Below are 23500 nucleotides of genomic sequence, written 5' to 3'. Positions count from 1 at the left end.
TGTGTTTTTTGTATTGTCTAGGGTGGTTGTATGGTTTAGGGGGTTAAGTAGAGTAGATGGGTTAGTGTTCAGTGTAGGTGTTTAGGAAAGTCTATGGTTGCCTGAATTGGTTCTCAATCAGAGACAGCTGGTTATTGTTGTCTCTGATTGGGAGCCATATTTAAGGCAGCCATAGGCTTTAGCTGTTTGTGGGTAATTGTCTATGTGTAGTGTTTGTGTCAGCACTATTTGTCTTATTAGCTTCACGGTCGTCAGTTTGTTATTTTGTTAGTTTGTGGATAGTATTCGTTTCGTGTTTTTTTCCCTCTCTCTTCTTTATCAGTTTGTTATTTTGTTAGTTTGTGTATAGTAATCGTTTCGTGTTTTTTTCCCTCTCTCTTCTAAATAAAAGAGGATGTTTTTTGCACACGCTGCGCCTTGGTCCAATCTCTCACAGCAAGACGATCGTGACAATGTCCTTTAAGTGGTGGACCATTCATGATGCACATGGACATCTGTTGAGTGTGAAAAACCCAGCAGCGTTGCAGTTCTTGACCCTCTCAAACCAGTGCACCTGGCACCTACTACCATACCCCATTCAAAGGCACTTAAATATTTTGTCTTACCCATTCACTCTCTGAATGGCACACATACACAATCCATGTCTCAATTGTATCAAGGCTTACAAATCCTTCTTTAACCTGTCTCCTCCCCTTCAACTACACTGACATCAATAAGGGATCATAGCTTTCACCTGGTCAGTATATGCCATGTAAGAAGCAGGTGTTCCTAATGTTTTGTAAACTCAGTGTACATCAAACCTACACTGTAGGTGAAATACAAATTCTACATGCATACATCACAATGCATCAGTGAATGCCATTTTCTGTACTCTAAAAGTCCTTTATGCCGCACCTGATTTGTGGCGGAATTAATCTTAGTAGCAACCCCGGAGGTGATTTCAATATTTACTCTGCAGTCTACTCTGCATACATCTCATTTGGAAAACAGTTGACTCTTGGCCATTAGACAGAAATGAAAGCTGACCTTCAGGCTGGGCAGAGGCCACATTCATTACCAAGCCTCGTGTGTGCGCGCGCGCGCGCGTGTGTGTATGTGCATTTGTGTACGTGTCGTTCTCATGCATATGGAACAGCAGAGAGGTGCCATTGCAAACGAGCGGGCCTTGGTGACATGATGTATACTGTTCGTCAATATGGTCCCAATGTATTTTAAGATGCAAACGAGGCTTTAAATGATATGCACCTCCATGTCAGTGGCTCAGTTGGTCTCGCCATCTGCATATCAGCTGCTGGAGAGAGGAGCGTGTGCTTGTGTGCCCGTGTGTGTGCATTGGGGATTAGATTAGAGTTGGTGATTAGATTAGAGTTTATTAGTCACATGCACAGGGCACAGTGAAACTCTTAAGCTCCAACAGTGCCGATCAAAAAGGGCAGGTAAAAACAATAATAATAATAATAATAAACATATTGACAACTGTAACAATTAGTGATGCACCGATATGACATTTTTGCCCGATACCGATATCCGGTATTTTCCTTGCCAAAAGAAACCCTGATACCGACACCCGATATTTAACATTTTTGCGGCCTTTTAAGCATTCTAGTACAGTTAAATAGTTGAAACACACACACACGCACGCACGCACACACACACACACACACACACACACACACACACACACACACACACACACACACACACACACACACACACACACACACACACACACACACACCAAAAAGTTTTGTTGGCATTTACATATGTCCCCATTACCAGTAAAACATGATCAAACCTATTTCTTTCACTTACTTGCTGTGCTGTTTCGTTGTTAATTTGTTCAGTCTCAACCAGGATTTCATCATACATGTCAAGCAGTGAAGTTTCAGCTCTGTCTGTCCGTGGCCTCTCTCGATCGGTGCGTACTGTCACTGTGTCCGTTTCCATCTTGTCCATCTTTACATTTCACTTAAACCCTGTTTTTTGTCTGCATCGAAGTAGTGGTCCTTGTACCAAGCATCGAGCATGGTGGCGACACAGTAAAGGGGCTCAGAGAGAAGGCCATCGGATCACTTGTTCACAGCCTCTTGTAGAGTACTTTTGCAAGTTTTAACCCCACGGTCTGTGTCGGCAGTTTTGTTGTGCATGAGTTTCAATGCCGTGACAGAGGGTATCACGTCTGCTGCAGACACAGTTGATGAGCTTATTTCTCGAGACAGTTGTTCGAATGGAGCTAGGAGTGTGTTCCTGTTTCAAACATGTTCTCAAATACCGCCATTGAAATGGCAGCAGCGGTATGAGAACCAGCACATTCTAGGGCATGCAATACGGCTTTCCTCAGTACGAAATCCTCGTCGACCCACTGAGGCTGTCAGACTCAGCATGCTCATGGGGCTGACATCGCTGGTCCAAATGTCAGTCGTGAAGCTAATAGCAGTGACGCCCATAGCAAGTAGCTTGGCGTTAATGGATTTTTCCTTTGAGTTGTCTCGCTGAAATTGTCTTGCTCTTTCAAAGGACTGCTCGACTTGAACTTGTTTAGTTGTTGGAAGTGCGCTTAGTATTTTTCTGCTTTTGTTCTGTGTAGCGCTGTATTTTTCATGGCTTTATTACATCATCTACCTACGTTATATAGGTATGCATGGCAGCTTTGACATCGGTTTTGCACATCGGAGTTAAACTAGACATTAGGCATTTTTAGCTAATATCGTCCGATTCCTAAATGCTTACCGATATATCGTGCATCGTGCATCCCTAGGGGGGTTGAAGGGACTGGCCAGTCATACAGTTTTTGCCATGACGCTCCTATCCTGCCCCCGTCTGAGTGATGGAAGCGTCGAGAACAGGCCGTGGGCTCGGATGGCTGAGGTCCTTGATCATCTTCTTGGCCTTCCTGCGACACCTGGTGTTGTAGGTGTCCTGGAGAGTAGACAGTGTGCACCCAACGGTGCGTTCGGCTGATTGTACCACCCTCGGTAGAGCCTTGCGGTCTGCGGCGGTGGAGTTGCAGTACCAGGCAGTGATGCAGCCCAACGGTATGCTCTCAATGGTGCTCCTGTAGAACATGGTGAGTGCCCTCGGGGACCGTATCTGAACGGGGGTGTGCCCAGCCTGATTCCTTCTGAAGTCCATAATCAGCTCCTTTGTTTTGCTGGATTTTTACTTGGCATCGCGTCGTTAGAGTGCCTACCTCCTCTCTGTAGACCGTCTCGTCGCTGTTGGTAATCAGGCCTACTACTGTTGTGTCGTCAGCGAGCGTGGAGTTGGAACTTTGTGAGAACACGCAGTTGTGGGTTGACAGGGAGTACAGGAGGGGACTGAGGATGCACCCTTGTGGGGACCCCGTGTTGAGGATCAGTGTGGAGGTGGTAATGTTACCTACCTTCACCACCTGGGGACGGCCCGTCAGAAAGTCCAGGACCCAGTTGCATAGGAAGGAATTCAATTCTTTGTGGTGAGCCTATGGGCACTATGGTATTGAAGGCCGAGCTATAGTCAATGAATCCATGAGTCCTCACATATTCATTCCTTTTGTCCAAGTTGGTGAGGGCGGTGTACAGTGCAATGGCTATTGCGTCTTCTGTGGATCTGTCGGGACGGGGCAGTAGGCGAATTGGAGAGGGTCTAGTGTGTTTCCAACTGTTTCCTTTAAACAACTGTTTGCTTGCACCCTTTTCCTCTCATGGGCCTAGACTAATCTTCAAGGAAATAGTTTATCACTACCCTTTCAGTGATACAGTATATGGGTCATTTGACACATAAAACTGTACTCAAGTCATGCTGTCAACTGTAGCCAAGTTGGAATGAACTCCTCATGTATTTTATTTTGATTGGGAGAAAACCGGGTACTTTGGACAATTATGCTCTTCTGTAATTGTGTCAACCTGGCCTTTGACTGTACGTACTGTCGGTGACTTTCGTTGAAGAGCCTGTTCTTTCTGTAGAACACTGTTTCTATTGCAAAATCTTCATTCTCTTAAAGTGTTTCTCTTAAAAACATATGGCATTGACCAGAAAGCCCTGGTTTAATGATATGATTAACAAACATTTTCACTAATTGCATTTCACTCACCTGAAAACCACTCCTGCAGATGACGCAATCTCGATTGCACTCCACACTGCCCTTGTTCAGAGTCATTCAGAAGTAAAAATGAAAATTACATTGAAACTTAAGTTCTTTAAGATTCTGCCTGTTTTGCCCCACGACTGGCCTTGCAAGCCAATGAAAGCCAGAGGAAGACTGTTATGAGCGACCGTGTAGCCCATAAATAATTTGAATAGCAATGTCGGTCATTATTCAGTTTCTGTGACAGTGGGGTTAAATCTGGTGAATACATTAGATGCTATCATTGAAATTGCCAGAGGCTCAAGACGTTTGTACGTTTTTCTGTATTACTCGTCCTTTACACACACACACACACACACACACACACACACACACACACACACACACACACACACACACACACACACACACACACACACACACACACACACACACACACACACACACACACACACACACACACACACACACACACATACACACACACAGACGACATGCATACACACACACAGACGACATGCATACACACATGTATACAGACACTTGCACAAACATACCATTAATTACAAACAGAAATAATGGCATCATGTCATTGCATATGTGTTATCCTGGCTCCATCTGTTCAATATAGTGTTTGCGGGGGGGTGGGGGGTGGGGTGGGGGGGGGGGGGGGTTGGGGGGTGACACACCCACTCCGATTCGCATACCGTCCAAACAGATCTGCAGATGATGCAATCTCTACACTGCCCTCACCCACCTGGACAAAAGGAAGACCTATGGAAGAATGCTGCTATTTGACTACAGCTCAGCATTCAACACTATAATCCTCTCCAAACTCAACACCAAGCTCAGGACCCTGGGACTGAACGTCTCCCTCTGCAACTGGATACTGGACTTCCTGACGCGCCACCCCCAGGCGGTGAGGGTGGGCAACATCACCTACGCCACACTGACCATCAACACGGGGGCCCCTCAGGGGTGTGTGCTTAGTCCCTTTCTGTACTCCCTGTTCACCCACGACTGCGTGGCCACACATGACTCCAAAACCATCAAGTTTGCTGACGACACAGCGGTGGTAGACCTGATCACCGACGATGAGACAGCCAATAGGGAGGTCAGAGAGCTGGCAGCGTGGTGCCAGGACAACAACCTGTCCCTCTGTGTCAGCAAGACAAAGGAGCTGATAGTGGACTACAGGAAACAGAAGGGTGAGCATGCACCCATACACATCAATGGGGCTATAGTGGAGCAGGTTGAGAGATTCAAGTTCCTCGGTGTCTCCATCACTAAGGAATTAACATGGTCCACACACACTGTTGTGAAGAGGGCACGAGACGGTGGCGAGTACGGCCCAATACATCACTGGAGCCGAGCTCCCTGCCATCCAGGACCTCCATATCAGACGGTGTCAGCGGAAGGCCCCAAAAAATTGTCAAAGACTTCAGCCACCCAAGCCATAGACTTCTTTCTGCTGCTCCACAGCAAGTGGTACCAGTGCACCAAGTCTGGAACCAACAGGACCCTGAACAGCTACGACCCCCAAGCCATAAGATTGCTAAACAAGACTGCTAAATAGCTAATCAAGTGACTACCCGGACTACCTGCATTGACCCTTTTCATAACTAAGTCTTGCACTACTTGTTAGATACTACTGCAATGTTGGAGCTAGGAACACAAGCATTTCGCTACACCAACAGTAACATCCGCAAATATGTGTGTGTGACCAATACAATTTGATTTGTCCGCACACATACTGGACTCTACCCACACCCCAACACACACACACGCATAACATGCGCACATGCATACTGACGCCACACACGCTGCTGATACAAATCAGTCTATTATCTATCCTGTTGCCTAGTCCTTTTACCCCTATCTATATGTACATAGCTACCTCGAACCCCTGCATATCAACTCAGCACTGGTACTCCCTGTATATAGCCATGTTATTCACTGTCTATTTATTCCTTGTCACTATTTCTATGTATACACCTGTAACTGTGTTGTTGGAAAAAGGACACATAAGTAGGAATTTCACTCTTAGTGTACACTGTTAGTTTATGACAAATGTGACAAATACATTTGTATTTGATTTGATTTACATTCATAACAATCACCCGTACGACACAACATCTGTTCTGCGTGATAAACCGCTGCAAAGCTATTTCATGTCAAAATATGCTATTTACTAGCCAGTGGAGAAGGGCTGCGTGGAGTTACTTTCTAATATGCCATTATTAGCAGCAGGAAAAAGCTACTCTCATCGGATATGGTGCTGTTATTTTGGGTTTGTGATATTTGTCTTCCATGCTATGCCAATATTTTCTGTTCAGTTTGTTTTTTACAAGAAACACTTTTTTGTAATGCGTCGACGCTACTATCAGGAAGGGATCCTGGTTGTATACACAAAACCAAAGCCGTAATATTTGGATCAAAACAGAATGAACAATCTTGTGCAGGACATCGCATTGTGTCGAAAGTGTCACTTACCTGGTAGTGACTCTGGATCACTCGCTCTCAGGTCAAGCTATTGCGGCAAGAGGCGTCACCAAAAGTGACAACAAGCTCAAGTTTTTATAGTGCAAAATGAGGGAGTTTGACACCAGGATCAAGAAATTGCTGGTGACAACATTTAATACAATGGCACTTTGATTACGCCTCTTCATGAAGAAAATGACGCCGGTGGTACAGAACAACATGCTCAGATACGGTGCCTTCAGGCGCACCACCACACGGCGCCCCGCCGCACCGCCGCGACAGGTCGGCCGACGAATACTCCATCCGCTGTGCCTTCGTGTGCTAGCGTAATAACGACTACTCCGCGGCTTCCCTGTTCCTTCGATTGCTGCCCCCTGAACCCTATGATCACTTGGCTACATAGCTGATGCCCGCTGGACTGTCCGTTAATCACGGTACTGTTTATTATTGTTTATTTCTTTCTTTCTTTATTATTTTGTTTATCTGTCGCGAACTCAGGCTCTGTGTGTAGTTAACCGACCCTCTCTGCCCATTCATCGCCATTTTACCTGTTTTAGCTGATTAGCTGTTGTTGTCTCACCCGTTGTTGTCTTAGCTAGCTCTCCAAATCAACACCTGTGATTACTTTATGCCTCGCTGTATGTCTCTCTCAAATGTCAATAAGCCTTGTATACTGTTGTTTAGGTTAGTTATCATTGTTTTAGATTACAATGGAGCCCCTAGTTCCACTCATTATACCTCTGATACCTCCTTTGTCCCACCTCCCACTCATGCGGTGACCTCACCCATTATAACCAGCTTATCCAGAGATACAACCTCTGTTATCATCACTCAGTGCCTGGGTTTACCTCCGCTGTACCCGCACCCCACCATACCCCTGTCTTCACATTATGCCCTGAATCTATTCTACCACGCCCAGAAATCTGCTCCTTTTATTATTTGTCCCCAACGCTCTAGGCAACTAGTTTTGATAGTCTTTAGTCGTACCCTCATCCTACTCCTCCTCTGTTCCTCGGGTGATGTGGAGGTAAACCCAGGCCCTGCGTGTCCCCAGGCACCCTCATTTGTTGACTTCTGTGATAGAAAAAAACTTGGTTTCATGCATGTCAACATCAGAAGCCTCCTCCCTAAGTTTGTTTTACTCACTGCTTTAGCACACTCCGCCAACCCTGATGTCCTTGCCATGTCTGAATCCTTGCTTAGGAAGGCCAACAATAATTCTGAGATTTCCATACCCAGCTACAACATTTTCCGTCAAGATAGAACTGCCAAAGGGGGAGGAGTTGCAATCTACTGCAGAGATAGCCTTCAAAGTTCTGTCATACTTTCCAGGTCTATACCCAAACAGTTTGAACTTCTAATTTAAAAAATGTACCTCTCCAGAAATAAGTCTCTCACTGTTACCGTCTGCTATCGACCCCCCTCCGCTCCCAGCTGTTCCCTGGACACCATTTGTGAATTGATCGCCCCCCATCTAGCTTCAGAGTTCGTTCTGTTAGGTGACCTAAACTGGGATATTCTTAACACCCCGGCAGTCCTACAATCTAAGCTAGATGCCCTAAATCTCACACAAATCATCAAGGAACCCACCAGGTACAACCCTAAATCCGTAAACATGGGCACCCTCATAGACATTATCCTGACCAACTTGCCCTCCAAATACACCTCCGCTGTTTTCAAACAGGATCTCAGCGATCACTGCCTCATTGCCTGTATCCGCTATGGGTCCGCGGTCAAACGACCACCCCTCATCACTGTCAAACGCTCCCTAAAACACTTCTGTGAGCAGGCCTTTCTAATCGACCTGGCCCGGGTATCCTGGAAGGATATCGACCTCATCCCGTCAGTCGAGGATGCCTGGTCATTCTTTATAAGTAATTTCCTCACCATCTTAGATAAGCATGCCCCGTTCATAAAATGCAGAACTAAGAACAGATATAGCCCTTGGTTCAGTCCAGACCTGACTGCCCTTGACCAGCACAAAAACATCCTGTGGCGGACTGCAATAGCTTCGAATAGTCCCCACGATATGCAACTGTTCAGGGAAGTCAGGAACCAATGCACGCAGTCAGTCAGGAAAGCAAAGGCTAGCTTTTGCAAGCAGAAATTCGCATCCTACAGCTCTAACTCCAAAGAGTTTTGGGACACTGTAAAGTCCATGGAGAACAAGAGCACCTCCTCCCAGCTGCCTACTGCACTGAGTCTAAGTAACACGGTCACCACTGATAAATCCATGATAATCGAAAATTTCAATAAGCATTTCTCAACGGCTGGCCATGCCTTCCTCCTGGCTACTGCAACCCCGGCCAACAGTTCCGCCTCCCCCGCAGCTACTTGCCCAAGCCTCCCCAGCTTCTCCTTCACCCAAATCCAGACAGCAGATGTTCTGAAAGAGCTGCAAAACCTGGACCCGTACAAATCAGCTGGGCTAGACAATCTGAACCCTCTCTTTCTAAAACTTTCCGCCGCCATTGTTGCAACCCCTATTACCAGCATGTTCAACCTCTCTTTCGTATCGTCCGAGATCCCTAAAGATTGTAAAGCTGCCACGGTCATCCCCCTCTTCAAAGGGGGTGACACCCTAGACCCAAACTGTTATAGACCTATATCCATCCTGCCCTGCCTATCTAAAGTCTTGGAAAGCCAAGTTAATAAAGAGATCACTGACCATTTCGAATCCCACCGTACCTTCTCCGCTGTGCAATCCGGCTTCCGAGCCGGTCACGGGTTCAGCTCTGCCACGCTCAAGGTACTAAACGATATCATAACCGCCATCGATAAAAGACAGTACTGTGCAGTCGTCTTCATCGATCTGGCCAAGGCTGCCTTGACTGCCTTCTAATGACTGCCTCGCCTGGTTCACCAACTACTTTGCAGACAGAGTTCAGTGTGTCAAATCGGAGGGCATGCTGTCCGGATCTCTGGCAGTCTCTATGGGGGTACCACAGAGTTCAATTCTCAGGCCGACTCTTTTCTCTGTATATATCAATGATGTCGCTCTTGCTGCGGGCGATTCCCTGATCAACCTCTACGCAGACGACACCATTCTGTATACTTCTGGCCCTTCCTTGGACACTGTGCTAACTTACCTCCAAATGAGCTTCAATGCCATACAATACTCCTTCCGTGGCCTCCAACTGCTCTTAAACGCTAGTAAAACCAAATGCATGCTTTACAACCGTTCGCTGCCCGCACCCGCCCGCCCGACTAGCATCACCACCCCGGATGGTTCCGACCTAGATTATGTGGACAACTCTAAATACCTAGGTGTCTGGCTAGACTGTAAACTCTCCTTCCAGACTCATATTAAACATCTCCAATCCAAAATCAAATCTAGAATCGGCTTTCTATTTCGCAACAAAGCCTCCTTCACTCACGCCGCCAAACTTACCCTAGTAAAACTGACTATCCTACCGATCCTCGACTTCGGCGATGTCATCTACAAAATAGCTTCCAACACTCTACTCAGCAAACTGAAAAAACAACAAACACTAAGTCTCCCTCCCTCACTCACTCATTCACTCACTCACTCACTCACTCACTCACTCACTCACTCACTAACCAATTCAAGCTTCTGCAAAGATAAACAGAAAACACACCTATTTTAAAGGGGAAATCATAATGAGTAATAGAACACACCTGAGTGTCATAATTGTCTCTAGGATGGTCTCTGCTGCCCTCTGGTGACAGGTGACAGTAGCAACCACTATGCTTGAAATAGAGAGTGGTACTCCGTAGTGTGTTGCATTGGATTTGCCCCCCCGAACATAACATTTTGTATTCAGGACAAACAGTTAATTACTTTGCTACATTCTTTGCAGTATTACTTTAGTGCCTTTTTGCAAACAGGATGCATGTTTTGGAATATTTTTATTTTGTACGATGCTTCCTTCTCTTCACTCTGTCAATTAAGTTAGTGTTTTGGAGTAACTACAATGTGGTTGATCCTGTAGTTTGGTGGAAATTATCCAACCATTATGTAGAAATGATGTTGAATATAATAATAAGCTACATTTATCAATCTGACACCATTATCATGTGAATGCTATAGCCCCATAATCGTATCCAGTGGGTTTAGCCAAAGTAGGGAGCCTTGCGAAACCACTCGGAATTCTATAAGATGCACGTGTCTAGGTTTACCGTTATGCAATCAATCAGAGGCTAAGGGACAAGGAGCTAATATCTTGCAATCAATGTCCTAGCATTAAATTATTGAGTTAACCTTAGCTCAGAGTTGCACAGTTAGAAGCTAAACACATGCTGTGTGTATAGTGTACAAATAGACGTACTAAATTATACATGTATAGTCAATCAAATAATTACTCTGTAAAACAAGGAATGCATGTGGTTGAATTCAACTAATCAAGGAAGAGTTAACACTCAAACAATTAAAGTGTACATGAAACACATGCCACATTACAGACTACTCAGAGTAAATGACTAAATGATTGACTGGTAAATGATCACCAATAGGCAAAGACTTAATGTGGATACACATGTTTTTAGTTCAGAATAATCGCTAAGAGACAAAATGAAGAGAAGCGCTTAATAACAACTTAATAACAAAAATCTGAACAAATTCACTGTCCTTGTAACTAAATTCAAGCAGAAACTCACACCCAACCTGAATGAGCATGTACAGTATTTGCACTTTGCTAGTAAAAACAATAGACAGGGAAACACACCCAGATTGTAATCTAATCAACTCCATTTAAATGATAGGAGGGCACCCCTGTGTCACTCCTTTTTGAACTATCCGCCATCCAACAAACAAAATAACACAGTTTCCCTGTAACAATAAATCCACAGCACTTACAGTACAATAAAACATATTGACATTCGTAGCTTATTATGAATTCTAAAACATGAAAAAGTTTCATCTGTCTTCACATGAAGTTGTCCATGCTCTGGGCGGCAGGTAGTCTAGTGGTTAGAGCGTTGGGCCAGTAACCGATAAGTGTTTTAACCCTTTTTATGTGTCATCCTCTGGGTTTCTTGTCCTCTTAAATACTGTTTTTAACTGTACAACTTGTGTAGAAAACCCTTACAGTACTCTTGGACATTTTCTCTCAGTCCTTTCTAACTCACAAACTCTGGGAAACCTTTTCACTCTGCAGAGGTACTGGGGAATGGGTTTTCCGTTGCTTACAGACACTCTGCACCCCCGAGTTTCACACCCCTGCTTCTGGAAAACTCCATTTGCTAGGGGCAACTCTCCACTGACCTGTCAGCCAATCATTGGCCTAGCAAGAGGCAGGAGATCCTCCAACACAATCTCCAAACTCTTCAGTTACATTTTGGAGCCCGTGTTGAGCACAGCCTCTATATACCCCTGGCTACTCACCAGCTGTACTTTTCTTCCTGGACAATCCTCCACCCTGGACCTCCTAACTGTGTTACTGTGCCACTGTGGACTCATAACAGGTTAGGTTTCAGTTTGTATATATTAATCGTTCCGTATGTTATAAGGCCTTACTACTATGTAACTGTATGCTTATACATGCCTTATCCAGTATTTATATGCAAGTACTTCATACATGGGTACTAGCAAAACTGAATATCCTGTTTATCTAGCCTCTTGGCATAGTTCTGGGCACAGTACGTTTTCTAGGCCATGAAGAGTAGTCCTTCCATTGTTTGAAAGTGTAACCCAAGATGGTTACCGGGTGGTCACTGTTACGCATCCAGATCGGTGAAGAGTGATGGAGTGCTCCATCAGATGACCTGGCCTCCATAATCACCCAACCTCAACCCAATTGAGATACTTTGGGATGACTTGAGTGAAGGAAAATCAGCCAACAAGTGTTCAGCATATGTGGGAACTTCTTCAAGACTGTTGGAAAAGCATTCCTTGTGAAGCTGGTTGAGAGAATGCCAAGCGTGTGCAAAGCTGTCATCAAGGCAAAGGGTGGCTACTTTGAAGAATCTCAAATATAAAATATATTTTGATTTGTTTAACCCTTTTTAGTTACTACATGATTCCATACGTGTTATTTAATAGTTTTGATGTCTTCGCTATTATTCTACAATGTAGAAAATAATTTTAAAAAATGAAAACACTTGAATGAGTAGTTTTGCCCAAACTTGTTTGGTACTGTATAGAAATAAAGATATCCCCTGATATTGATCCTTTTTGCCCCGTGTCTGGTGACATATCGGCTCGCTGGAGCTCTGTTGGAGCTCTCATCATTCATGATGAGAAAACTAACTGATGAGAAAACGAAGTTGCTAGTTAGCTAGCGAAGTTAGTTAGCGAGCTAGCGAAGTTATTTAGCTAGCTAGCTATCTTAGATTAACCAGTAATATAAAATACGCCCAATTTTTTTAAACGTTAGCTGCCACCTAGAGACTTTATAGGGGGTAAAAAAAATCCCTGAAGGGAAGGAAATGTTGTTACTTGTTAGCTAGCTAGGCTACCAGTTAGCTTTTACCTCCTTATCAAGCCTTGCTAGCTAGCTAGCCCTACTGGCTGCTGGCCAAATTAGCTAACATTCTTGATTCTAGTTACTATGATAAATAAAACATATCAAATGATCTACTAATGTTATTGTTAACTTGTTTGAGGCATTTTCTGAACAGCTTCTCACTTCTTTGTTTCTCCAGTTGTCAGTTTGACCACACACCGTTTACAAAGTAATTTGTGCCGCCCAAATAAAAAATATATAGTTGGAACTCCACAGAAGAACATATGTGATTCTTATTGCTGGTCTGCCAGTTACAGTGCTTTTAGCTTGCAGTTTCCACACGTTTTATGCAGATGGAATACAAAAAGTTTAGCTCATATGGATTTAATATTTGTCAAATTATTGAACATGTCCTCAACTTAAATAAACATCAGAAATTGTTCTTATTTAGCGTATCAAAAAGCATATCAAGATCCTGATATGGACTTCAGTCAAGAGCATATGCATTGGTATGTGCTGAGAAAATATACTGTGTAGATCTACTGTCAGTATTTGTCATCATATAGAGAAAATAAGATGTCCACATAAGCCTATCTCAGGATATCTAATGAGTCATTATCCAGCCATACCATGTACGATATCCGGAGGGAATCCAAAAATGATTTGTGCATGAAATCAAAATATGGATTTCATATTTGACCAATTATTGAGCATGTGGTGAAAACTCAGAAATTGCCCTTATTTTCAGCATATCAAAAAGCATATCCGGAATCAATATAGCTTATTATCTCGAGTGTGCTGAGAGAAAACAGATATGCAATGTATACAGTCAGTATTTGTCAACTTGAAGAGAGAAAATAGTATGTCACATATCCCACGATATTGAATGAGTCCATATCCGGGCGTAGGAAATGTCCATGTGTGATATTCGGAGTAATCCCAATATCATATATGTATAGTAGCAGGTTTCACTGGGGACGGCTGGGGGGGACATGTTCCTCCCACATTCTGAAATAGCATTTTTGTCCACCCCAGTTTTATCATTGGAATGTGATACAAAACGAGGCAACGGTGTGCTTTAGGACCATGCGGACGCCTCCGACCAGTCGGGTAGGCCGTTTGGCGTGTTTATCCGAAAAAAACCTAAACCTTCTAAAACCAAAGTTGAGCCCAGAATTTGTCAGCATATGGTGCAAATCCACAAAACTCAAAACATGCATTGGAAATGGTCTGTATTCTCGTGAATATATAAAATATTTATTGTAAAGATATCCTCTGATATGGACCATTTATTCCCAATGAGAGCTGCAGCCAGAACAGCAATATCCAGTGCTCCAGCCTGCTCCACCTGCAGACTGCCAGCCAGACCTGTAGCCACCGGTACCTGAGCTGGCACCCTAATTGACACCTGAGGAGACATTCCAGCTAGTGTCTCTCCTGGACCAGACGCCACCGGACCCAACTACGGGGCTAGTCCCTACACTACCTGCTGCCCTTGTACACTACCTGCTTGGCCTGGACATGACGGCCAAGCCGACTCTCCAACCAGAGTCCCACTTGAATCCTCAGATTCCAGCAGCAGGTGAGCCTTCAGTATCTCTCCTGGACCTGCCAGCATCAGACCAGACTGCGGTTCTTGTCCTGATGTTCACTGCCGTCCTGGAGGACCAGTCCGGCCCTATCCTGGACCCACTAGGCAACTCAGCTCCAGTCCTGGGTCCACCTCCCTCTCCTGTCCCAGGCCCAACACCACCGGCTGAAGAGCTGGGTCCAGAGCTGGGTCCACGGCCCTCATCGGCCCACAAGGACAGACTAATGCCGTCGCCCAACCTAGCTCCAGCCACGGGTCCGGTGTCTGTCCCTATCCTCGGGTCATCAGCTGACCCAGCACCAGTCCTGGGTCCACTGCCTGGACCATATCTGGGCCTGCCTCTGCCTCCGGACCTCTATGCCCCTGCAGGAGAGCCTCCACCTGAGAAGCGCTCTCGCCCCTTTCCAACCAGGGATGCTTGGCCAAATTCCGTGGGACGGCCTCCTCCAACAACCTGGACACCTACAGCAGCACAGGCACAGACCGCTCTGAATCCTGCTGGACAGACTTAAATCAAAGACAGTATGAACACCTCTTCCCCCACTGCCCACTCCACACATGCCACTGAAGGGGTGGTGACATAATGAGGCAGGACTTCCACAGTCTTGGTGCCTTACAAACGCCACTGGACTTTACGGGGCGGCTACAGAGGACACACATCCACGTCCTCACCAAAGAATTTGAGGTGAAAATATACTTCATACATTTTGTGGCGGCTGTAGAAAATCCTGTCTAAATCCCTCTCTCTGGCCCTGGTACGTGACAAGCTTTACATCTCTCCAGCCCCAGCAGAGGCTACCATCCACTGATCAATCAATCAATCAAGTTTATTTTATATAGCCCTTCGTACATCAGCTAATATCTCGAAGTGCTGTACAGAGACCCAGCCTAAAACCCCAAACAGCTAGAATGCAGGTGTAGAAGCACGGTGGCTAGGAAAAACTCCCTAGAAAGGCCAAAACCTAGGAAGAAACCTAGAGAGGAACCAGGCTATGAGGGGTGGCCAGTCCTCTTCTGGCTGTGCCGGGTGGAGATTATAACAGAACTATGCCAAGATGTTCAAAAATGTTCATACGTGACAAGCATGGTCAAATAATAATCATGGATAATTTTCAGTTGGCTTTTCATAGCCGATCATTAAGAGTTGAAAAACAACAGGTCTGGGACAGGTGGTGGTTCCATAACCGCAGGCAGAACAGCTGAAACCGGAACAGCAGCAAGGCCAGGCGGACTGGGGACAGCAAGGAGCCACCACGCCGGCAGTCCCGACGTATGGTCCCAGGGCTCAGGTCCTCCGAGAGAAAGAAAGAGAGAAGGAGAAAATTAGAGAGAGCCAAGATTTTCAAAATGTTCATAAATGACAAGCATGGTCAAATAATAATCAGGAATAAATCTGTTGGCTTTTCATAGCCGATCATTAAGAGTTGAAAACAGCAGGTCTGGGAGAGGTAGGGGTTCCGTAACCGCAGGCAGAAAAGTTGAAACTGGAATAGAAGCAAGGCCCGGCGGACTGGGGACAGCAAGGAGTCACCACGGCCGGTAGTCCCGACGTATGGTCCTAGGGCTCAGGTTCTCAGAGAGAGAGAAAGAAAGAGAGAACGAGAGAATTAGAGAAAGCATACTTAAATTCACACAGGACACTGGATAAGACAGGAGAAGTACTCCAGGTATAACCAACTGACCCTAGCCCCCCGACACAAACTACTGCAGCATAAATACTTCCGGGCCTGGTCACTATTGCTAGTGGTTGTTGCTAGGGGTCTTTCTGGAACACTCCCAGTGACCTCTGATTGGGACACTTGACTGCCCATCACCAACTTTGGCCCTGCCCATCTGCATCTCCTCAGGACATCTGTCCAGTAGACATGTGGGATAAGAGCTTGCTCCAGCCCAGTCCGGGCTCTGTATCCAGCAAGCAGTGGTAGAGTGAGGAGATCTCTCATAAACCTCTGCCCTGCACTTCACACAGTTGGACCACTCACCAATGGACCCTTCTCTCCTCCAGTAGCATGTAGGGGGTCCTTGTAAATGTAAATAGAATTTCTTGGTCAAGGTGTATTGTCTGATATGCTATTATTTGTAATTTTAAAGATGCAGTCTGGGATTTTAATCACAACAAATTCATAACATGCTGTACGAATTGGATTCGAAGCATTTCATATAAATTGCAAATTATATACAGTTGAAGTCGTAAGTTTACATACACCTTAGCCAAATACATTTAAACTCAGTTTTTCGCAATTCCTGACATTTAATCCTTGTAAAAATTCCCTGTCTTAGGTCAGTTAGGATCACCACTTTATTTTAAGAATGTGAAATGTCAGAATAATAGTAGAGAGAATGATTTATTTCAGCTTTTATTTCTTTCATCACATTCCCAGTGGGTCAGAAGTTTACATACACCCAATTAGTATTTGGTAGCTTTGCCTTTAAATTGTTTAACTTTGGTCAAACATTTTGGGTAGCCTTCCACAAGCTTCCCACAATAAGTTGGGTGAATTTTGGCCCATTCGTCCTGACAGACCTGGTGTAACTGAGTCAGGTTTGTAGACCTTGCTCGCACACGCTTTTTCAGTTCTGCCCACATATTTTCTATGGGATTGAGGTCAGGGATTTGTGATGGCCAATCCAATTGTCACGATCGTCAACGGGACTGAGTGAGGACCAACATGCAGCGCGTGGAAAGTACATCTTCTTTATTAACGAAAGAAGACGAAAACGAAACAAACACTATACAAACTACAAAAACAACAAAACAGACGACCGTGAAGCTATATAAACAGAAGTGCTGACACTAAACACTCTGACATAGACAATTCCCCACAAACAGCTAAAGCCTATGGTTTCCTTAAATATGGCTCCCAATCAGAGACAACAATAACCAGCTGTCTCTAATTGAGACCCAATTCAGGCAACCATAGACTTTCCTAGATACCTACACTCAACCATAGACACAGCTAGACTACTATAATAAACATAAACCCAACTATTCTAATAAACCCCCTAAACCTTACAACCACCCTAGACACTACAAAAACACATACATTCCCCATGTAACACCCTGACCTAACTAAAATAATTAAGAAAACAAAGAATACTAAGGCCAGGGCGTGACACCAATACCTTGACTTTGTTGTCCTTAAGGCCTTTTGCCACAACTTTGGAAGTATGCTTGGGGTCATTGTCCATTTGGAAGACCCATTTGCGACCAAGCTTTAACTTCCTGACAGATGTCTTGGGATGTTGCTTCAATATATCCACATAATTTTCCTATCTCATGATGCCATCTATTTTGTGAAGTGCACCAGTCTCTCTGGCAGCAAAGCACCCCCAAATTATGCTGCCACCTCCGTGCTTCACGGTTTTGGAGCAGTGGCTTCTTCCTTGCTGAGCGGCCTTTCAGGTGTCGATATAGGACTCGTTTTACTGTGAATATAGATAATTTTGTACCTGTTTCCTCCACATCTTTACAAGATCCTTTGCTGTTGTTCTAGGATTGATTTGCATTTTTCGCACCAAAGTACGCTCATCTCTAGGAGACAGAACTCGCCTCCTTCTTGAACGGTATGACAGTTGCGTGATCCCATGGTGTTTATACTTGATTACTATTGTTTGTACAGATGAATGTGGTACCTTCAGGCGTTTGGAAATTGCTCCCGAGAATGAACCAGACTTCTGGAGGTCTACAATTTTCTTCTTCTGGAGGTCTTGGCTCATTTATTTTGATTTCCCCAAGATGTTAAGCTAAGAGACACTGAGTTTGAAGGTAGGCCTTGAAATACATCCACAGGTACACCTCCAATTGACACAAATGATGTCAATTAGCCTATCAGAAGCTTCTAAAGCCATGACATAATTTTTTGGAATTTTCCAAGGTGTTTAAAGGCACAGTCAACTTAGTGTATGTACACTTTTGACCCACTGGAATTGTCATACAGTGAATTATAAGTGAAATAATCTGTCTGTAAACAATTGTTGGGAAAATTACTTGTGTCATGTACAACGTAGATGTCCTAACCAACTTGCCAAAACTATAGTTTGTTAACAAGAAATTTGTGGAGTGGTTGAAAAACTAGTTTTAATAAAACAAGTTTTAATGAAGTCGGAATGTAAACTTCCAACTTCAACTGTATTTTTACATAATACACAAAAAACAACGACCCGTTTTGACTTGACTTGACTTTCAAAACTACTGAATGAAATTATACAAAAGTTTGTGATCATCACTTTAAGTGTTCAGGCCAGGTATAGAGACTTTCCCTATTAGTCACTATAGGCCTTAAAATGGCTTTCATTTTGTTGATGCACAGCCCAAGATGGCTGCCCCCATGGTCATATTGTAGAGCAGGGGTCTTCAACCTTTTCTTGCCCTGGGAACTCCGGCCAGGCAATCCGGCGACTGAGGGACCCCCATCATATGTTTGCAAAACATGTTTTGAATCCGGTGAATGTTACACACTATTACAGCTTATTGTGCAATACACACAAATTAGGCACACAGGCAGACAAAAAGTCCACTTTTTTGTGTGTATTACACACTTTTTAACCCCAAGGCATTTTGTGTGTATTACACAATTTTCTTTCTTCATAACGCATTTGTGCACAATGCACAAATTCCAATTTGTTGTGGATATCGTGCGCTAGGCTAGCTAGGTGGCTAACGTTAGCTAGGCTAAGGGTTAAGGTTAGTGGTTAGGTTAGGTTTAGGGATTAAGGTTAGGTTTAGTTAACATGCTAGCCAATGTAGATAAAGGGTTAGGTTAAAGGGTTAGGGTTAGGGAAGGATTAGCTAACATGCTAAGTAGTTGCAAAGTAGTTCAAAAGTAGTAAGGAGTTGCAAGGCAGCTAATTAGTGAAAAAGTTGTCCATAAGGAGATTCACACCACCTTTGGGTTGCTAGACGTTCACATTATACACCCACCCATCCTCCCCGACCAACCTACCTCTTATTGTTTCTGTATTATGTAACGCACTGTCTTTAAATGTGATTGAAATGCACTGTATACAAAATTGTGTACTGCACAATAAAAAAAATATACTATTTCGTGTGCCTGTCACAAATTTCCAATAAGCAATTTGTGTCTATTTCACAATAATCTGTGATACTGGTTTGGTGAATGATAATGGCAAGGACAAATAATCAACATTTTAAAATGAATAGATTTGGTAGATAGTTGTTCATTCTAATGACCTCCCCACATTATACACTGAACAAAAGTATTAAAACGCAACATGTGAAGTGTTGGTCCCATGTTTCATGAACAGAAATAAAACATCCCAGAATTTTTTTGTTGACACTCACAAAAATATTATTGATCGTATTTCTGCACTAATTTGTGTACATCTCTGTTATTGAGCATTTCTTTATTTTCCAAGATAATCCATCCAATTGACAGGTGTGGCATATCAAGAAGCTGATTAAACAGGTGCACCTTGTGCTGGGACAGTAAATGGCCACTCTAAAATGTGCAGGTTTGTCTCACAACACAATGCCACAGATGTCTGAAGTTTCAGGGAGCATGCAATTGGTATGCTGACTGCTGTAATGTCCACCTGAGCTGTAGCCAGAGAATTTAATGTTTGCTTCTCGACCATAAGCTGCCTCCAACGTCATTTTAGAGAATTTGGCAGTACGTCCAACTTCTTCAGGTGGGTTGTACATACCCACAGCTGATGAAACTGTGGGTTTGTACAACAGAAGGAATATCTGTACAAACTGACAGAAACCGTCTCAGGGAGACTGCAGATCGGTGTCGTAACGGCTTCAGTGGGTAAATGCTCACTTTCGATGGCCACCGCCCGCTGGAGAAGTGTGCTCTTCACATATGAATCCCGGTTTCACCTGTACCGGGCAGATGGCAGACAGCGTGTATGGCATTGTGTGGGCGAGCGGTTTGCTGATGTCAACATTGTGAACATGGTGGCGGTGGGGTTATGATATGGGCAGGCATAATTTACAGACAACGAACAAAATGACATTTATCTATGGTTGAATGCACAGAGATACCGTGACGAGATCCTGAGGCCCACTGTCGTTTCCATTCATCAGACACACACACACACACACACACACACACACACACACACACACACACACACACACACACACACACACACACACACACACACACATAGACACATACTTAAGCAAGGCGAGTATCAGAGTTTGAAGATCTCATCTACATACAGCTTGTGTTGAACCAAAGCTGTACAATTGTATAGCTGAATGACACTTTTTCAATGTATTTTACCCTAAACAAAATGTATCAATCAATCAATGTTTTATTCAATGTTCTTGATGTATATACTGTACATATTCAGTATGTTCTTATGTTCTTTTTTTGGCCCTCAGACAAGCCATATATACTGAGTGTACAAAATATTAGGAATACCTTCCTAATATTGAGTTGCACCCCTTTTTGCTCTCAGAACAGCCTCAATTTGTCAGGGCATGGACTCTACAAGGTGTCGAAGGCGTTCCACAGGGATGCTAGGCCCATGTTGACTCCAATACGTCCTACAGTTGTGTCAAGTTGCCTGGATGTCCTTTGAGTGGTGGAACATTCTTAATACACATTTTAGTTATTCCTGATGTATTAATGATTCATAAAATCATTCATAAGATGTTGAATATAAACATTTTAAATAAATAAATAAATAAAAAAAGCATCCAACCACTGCTCTAGACCAACTGAGTTTTGCATTCTAAGTGTGTATCTAACTGTCCTCTCCGGTGCGGTGTGTTAAGGGCTGACAGCGGCAGCGGCGGCAGCTGCCAACGCGGCCATCGCCGAAGCCATGAAGGTGAAGAAGATCAAGCTGGAGGTGATGAGCGGCTACCACGGCAACGCCAACCAGCATGGGGCAGACGGTGAGAACGGAGACGTCAGCTCCAGTGTGGGTGAGTCAGTCATTGTGCCCTTCACACACACACACACACACACACGCACGCACGCACGCACGCACGCACGCACGCACGCACGCACGCACGCACGCACGCACGCACGCACGCACGCACGCACGCACGCACGCACGCACGCACGCAAGCGTACAGGTGCATGCAGGTCTTCACACTCACACAAAGACATGCATGCAGATAGCAATGCAGGTATGAATACATACGCAGACGCACACCGGTACAGACACATAAATAAGCAAGGCGACAATCAGAGTTTGCAGATCTCCTCTACCTACAGCTTGTGTTGAAACAAAGCTGTACATTTGTATAGCTGAATTCCACTACAAGCCACTACAAGCTTGTATCCAGGCTGTATCACAACCCGGCAGTGATTGGGAGTCCCATAGGGCTGCACACAATTGGCCCAGCATCGTCCGGTTTTGGCCGGTGTAGGCCATCATTGTAAATAAGAATTTGTTCTTAACTGACTTGCCTAGTTAAATAAAGGTTAAATAAAGAATAAAACAAATAATTAAAAGCTTAAATGTACCAACAGCTCAAAGATACTCTCAAGCTAAGGTACTGGATTCCAAACATACCTATTCTTGCCAGTGTAGACAGTTCAGAGAATACAGGTTCAGTTGAAACATCTACAAAATATCCTTATATGTTCACTGCAGTTCTAACTTGGCTAGTATATTAAGTTGGATGTCTATAAAACAATTGTATCATTATTTGCATTTGTCCACGTCTTTGTAATGCAATGGTACATTCCGTCTGTAAAGTCTTTTTCTCCACTGCGCTGTAAAATCCCCCGCCTTCATATCCAATCTAAAAACAACACAGACATTGTTAATACAAAGTTTAATCCATGAACACTGTATCCCAAAGCTATTAGCCATAAACTCAGTCTCTAATTTATTTTATTTAATCACAGCAAGAGCATTGCTTTTTCAATATGTGCCATTTCAATTAATTATTAGCCCACAAATGCAGACGGATTTTGCTCATATCGCCACCGAGCCACTTAGCGTATTGTGGAAAATTATAATATAGTGTTGAATTATTATGAGGCCATTACAAATTATAGGCTCCATGTAATCCCTAAAGCTTTGATTCACTAAATAGTGTTTTCGATTCACTTACTCTTACTAAGTGTCTCGACAGAAGTACTTGACACTGTATATTTGGGCAAACACAGGATGCTGTCACTAAGCAGATTGAACAGAGCACAATTCATGAGCTCTGAGGTCGTCAATCCTCAAAAAATGAAAACGGCTCTACGGCCGATGAGAAAACGAGGCTACGAGGTCACCGAAATCAAGATAAATGGGAATAAGAACAGCAAGGCTACGGCAATGGAGCTAATAAGAAACTGTTTTATCTTTTTACAATTTAAATTGTAACCTTGAGCACACGGCCAGCCAGCCAGCAACACATAAGAAAGCACTCCCTGAAGAATCATAATTCTGTTGAAGGGAGCAGCGGTGTGTGTGTGTGTGTGTGTGTGTGTGTGTGTGTGTGTGTGTGTGTGTGTCTGTGTCTGTGTCTGTGTGTGTGTGTCTGTGTCTGTGTCTGTGTGTGTGTGTGTGTGTGTGTGTGTGTGTGTGTGTGTGTGTGTGCGTGCGTCTGTATGCATATCTGTGTTTATTTCTCTTGATAGGCATGTGTGTGTGTGTGTGTGTGTGTGTGTGTGTGTGTGTGTGTGTGTGTGTGTGTGTGTGTGTGTGTGTGTGTGTGTGTGTGTGTGTGTGTGTGTGTGTGTGTGTGTGTGTGTGTGTGTGTGTGTGTGCGTGTGTGCGTGTGCGTGTGCGGTCACGACATTAGCTCCCTGAATGAAATATATGACGGTGGCGCCTCTTGGCCCCATCCACAATCAATTGGATTATTTTCCTTTAATATTTACTTGCAGCGATGAGTTGCTCGTGTGCATGGTGATGAACAGTCTGCCACTGGTGTTTGAAGGTGACCTGTCACTGCGTATGGACAAATCTCTCTTGCAGAAATGTAGAAAATAAATCATTAGGGGCTAGGCAGGCAGACAGAGGCCCCATCTCTCT

The 23500-nt window shown here is 44.1% G+C and overlaps 1 protein-coding gene across 4 annotated transcripts in view; it reads left to right on the top strand.

Annotated features, from left to right (window-relative positions):
- Positions 1-23500, top strand: part of LOC129821422 (dachshund homolog 1-like) — a 269434-nt gene that overhangs the window by 164873 nt on the left and 81061 nt on the right. For all 4 annotated transcript variants that reach the window (XM_055879060.1, XM_055879059.1, XM_055879062.1 and 1 more), the window contains exon 3: positions 21291-21443. In XM_055879060.1, the coding sequence (XP_055735035.1) occupies positions 21291-21443 (153 nt within the window). The remainder of the gene's footprint in view (positions 1-21290; positions 21444-23500) is intronic.

This window comes from Salvelinus fontinalis, chromosome 23, assembly GCF_029448725.1.
Source record: "Salvelinus fontinalis isolate EN_2023a chromosome 23, ASM2944872v1, whole genome shotgun sequence".
Taxonomy (NCBI): Eukaryota; Metazoa; Chordata; class Actinopteri; order Salmoniformes; family Salmonidae; genus Salvelinus; species Salvelinus fontinalis.
This window is presented reverse-complemented; position numbering and strand designations above follow the sequence as displayed.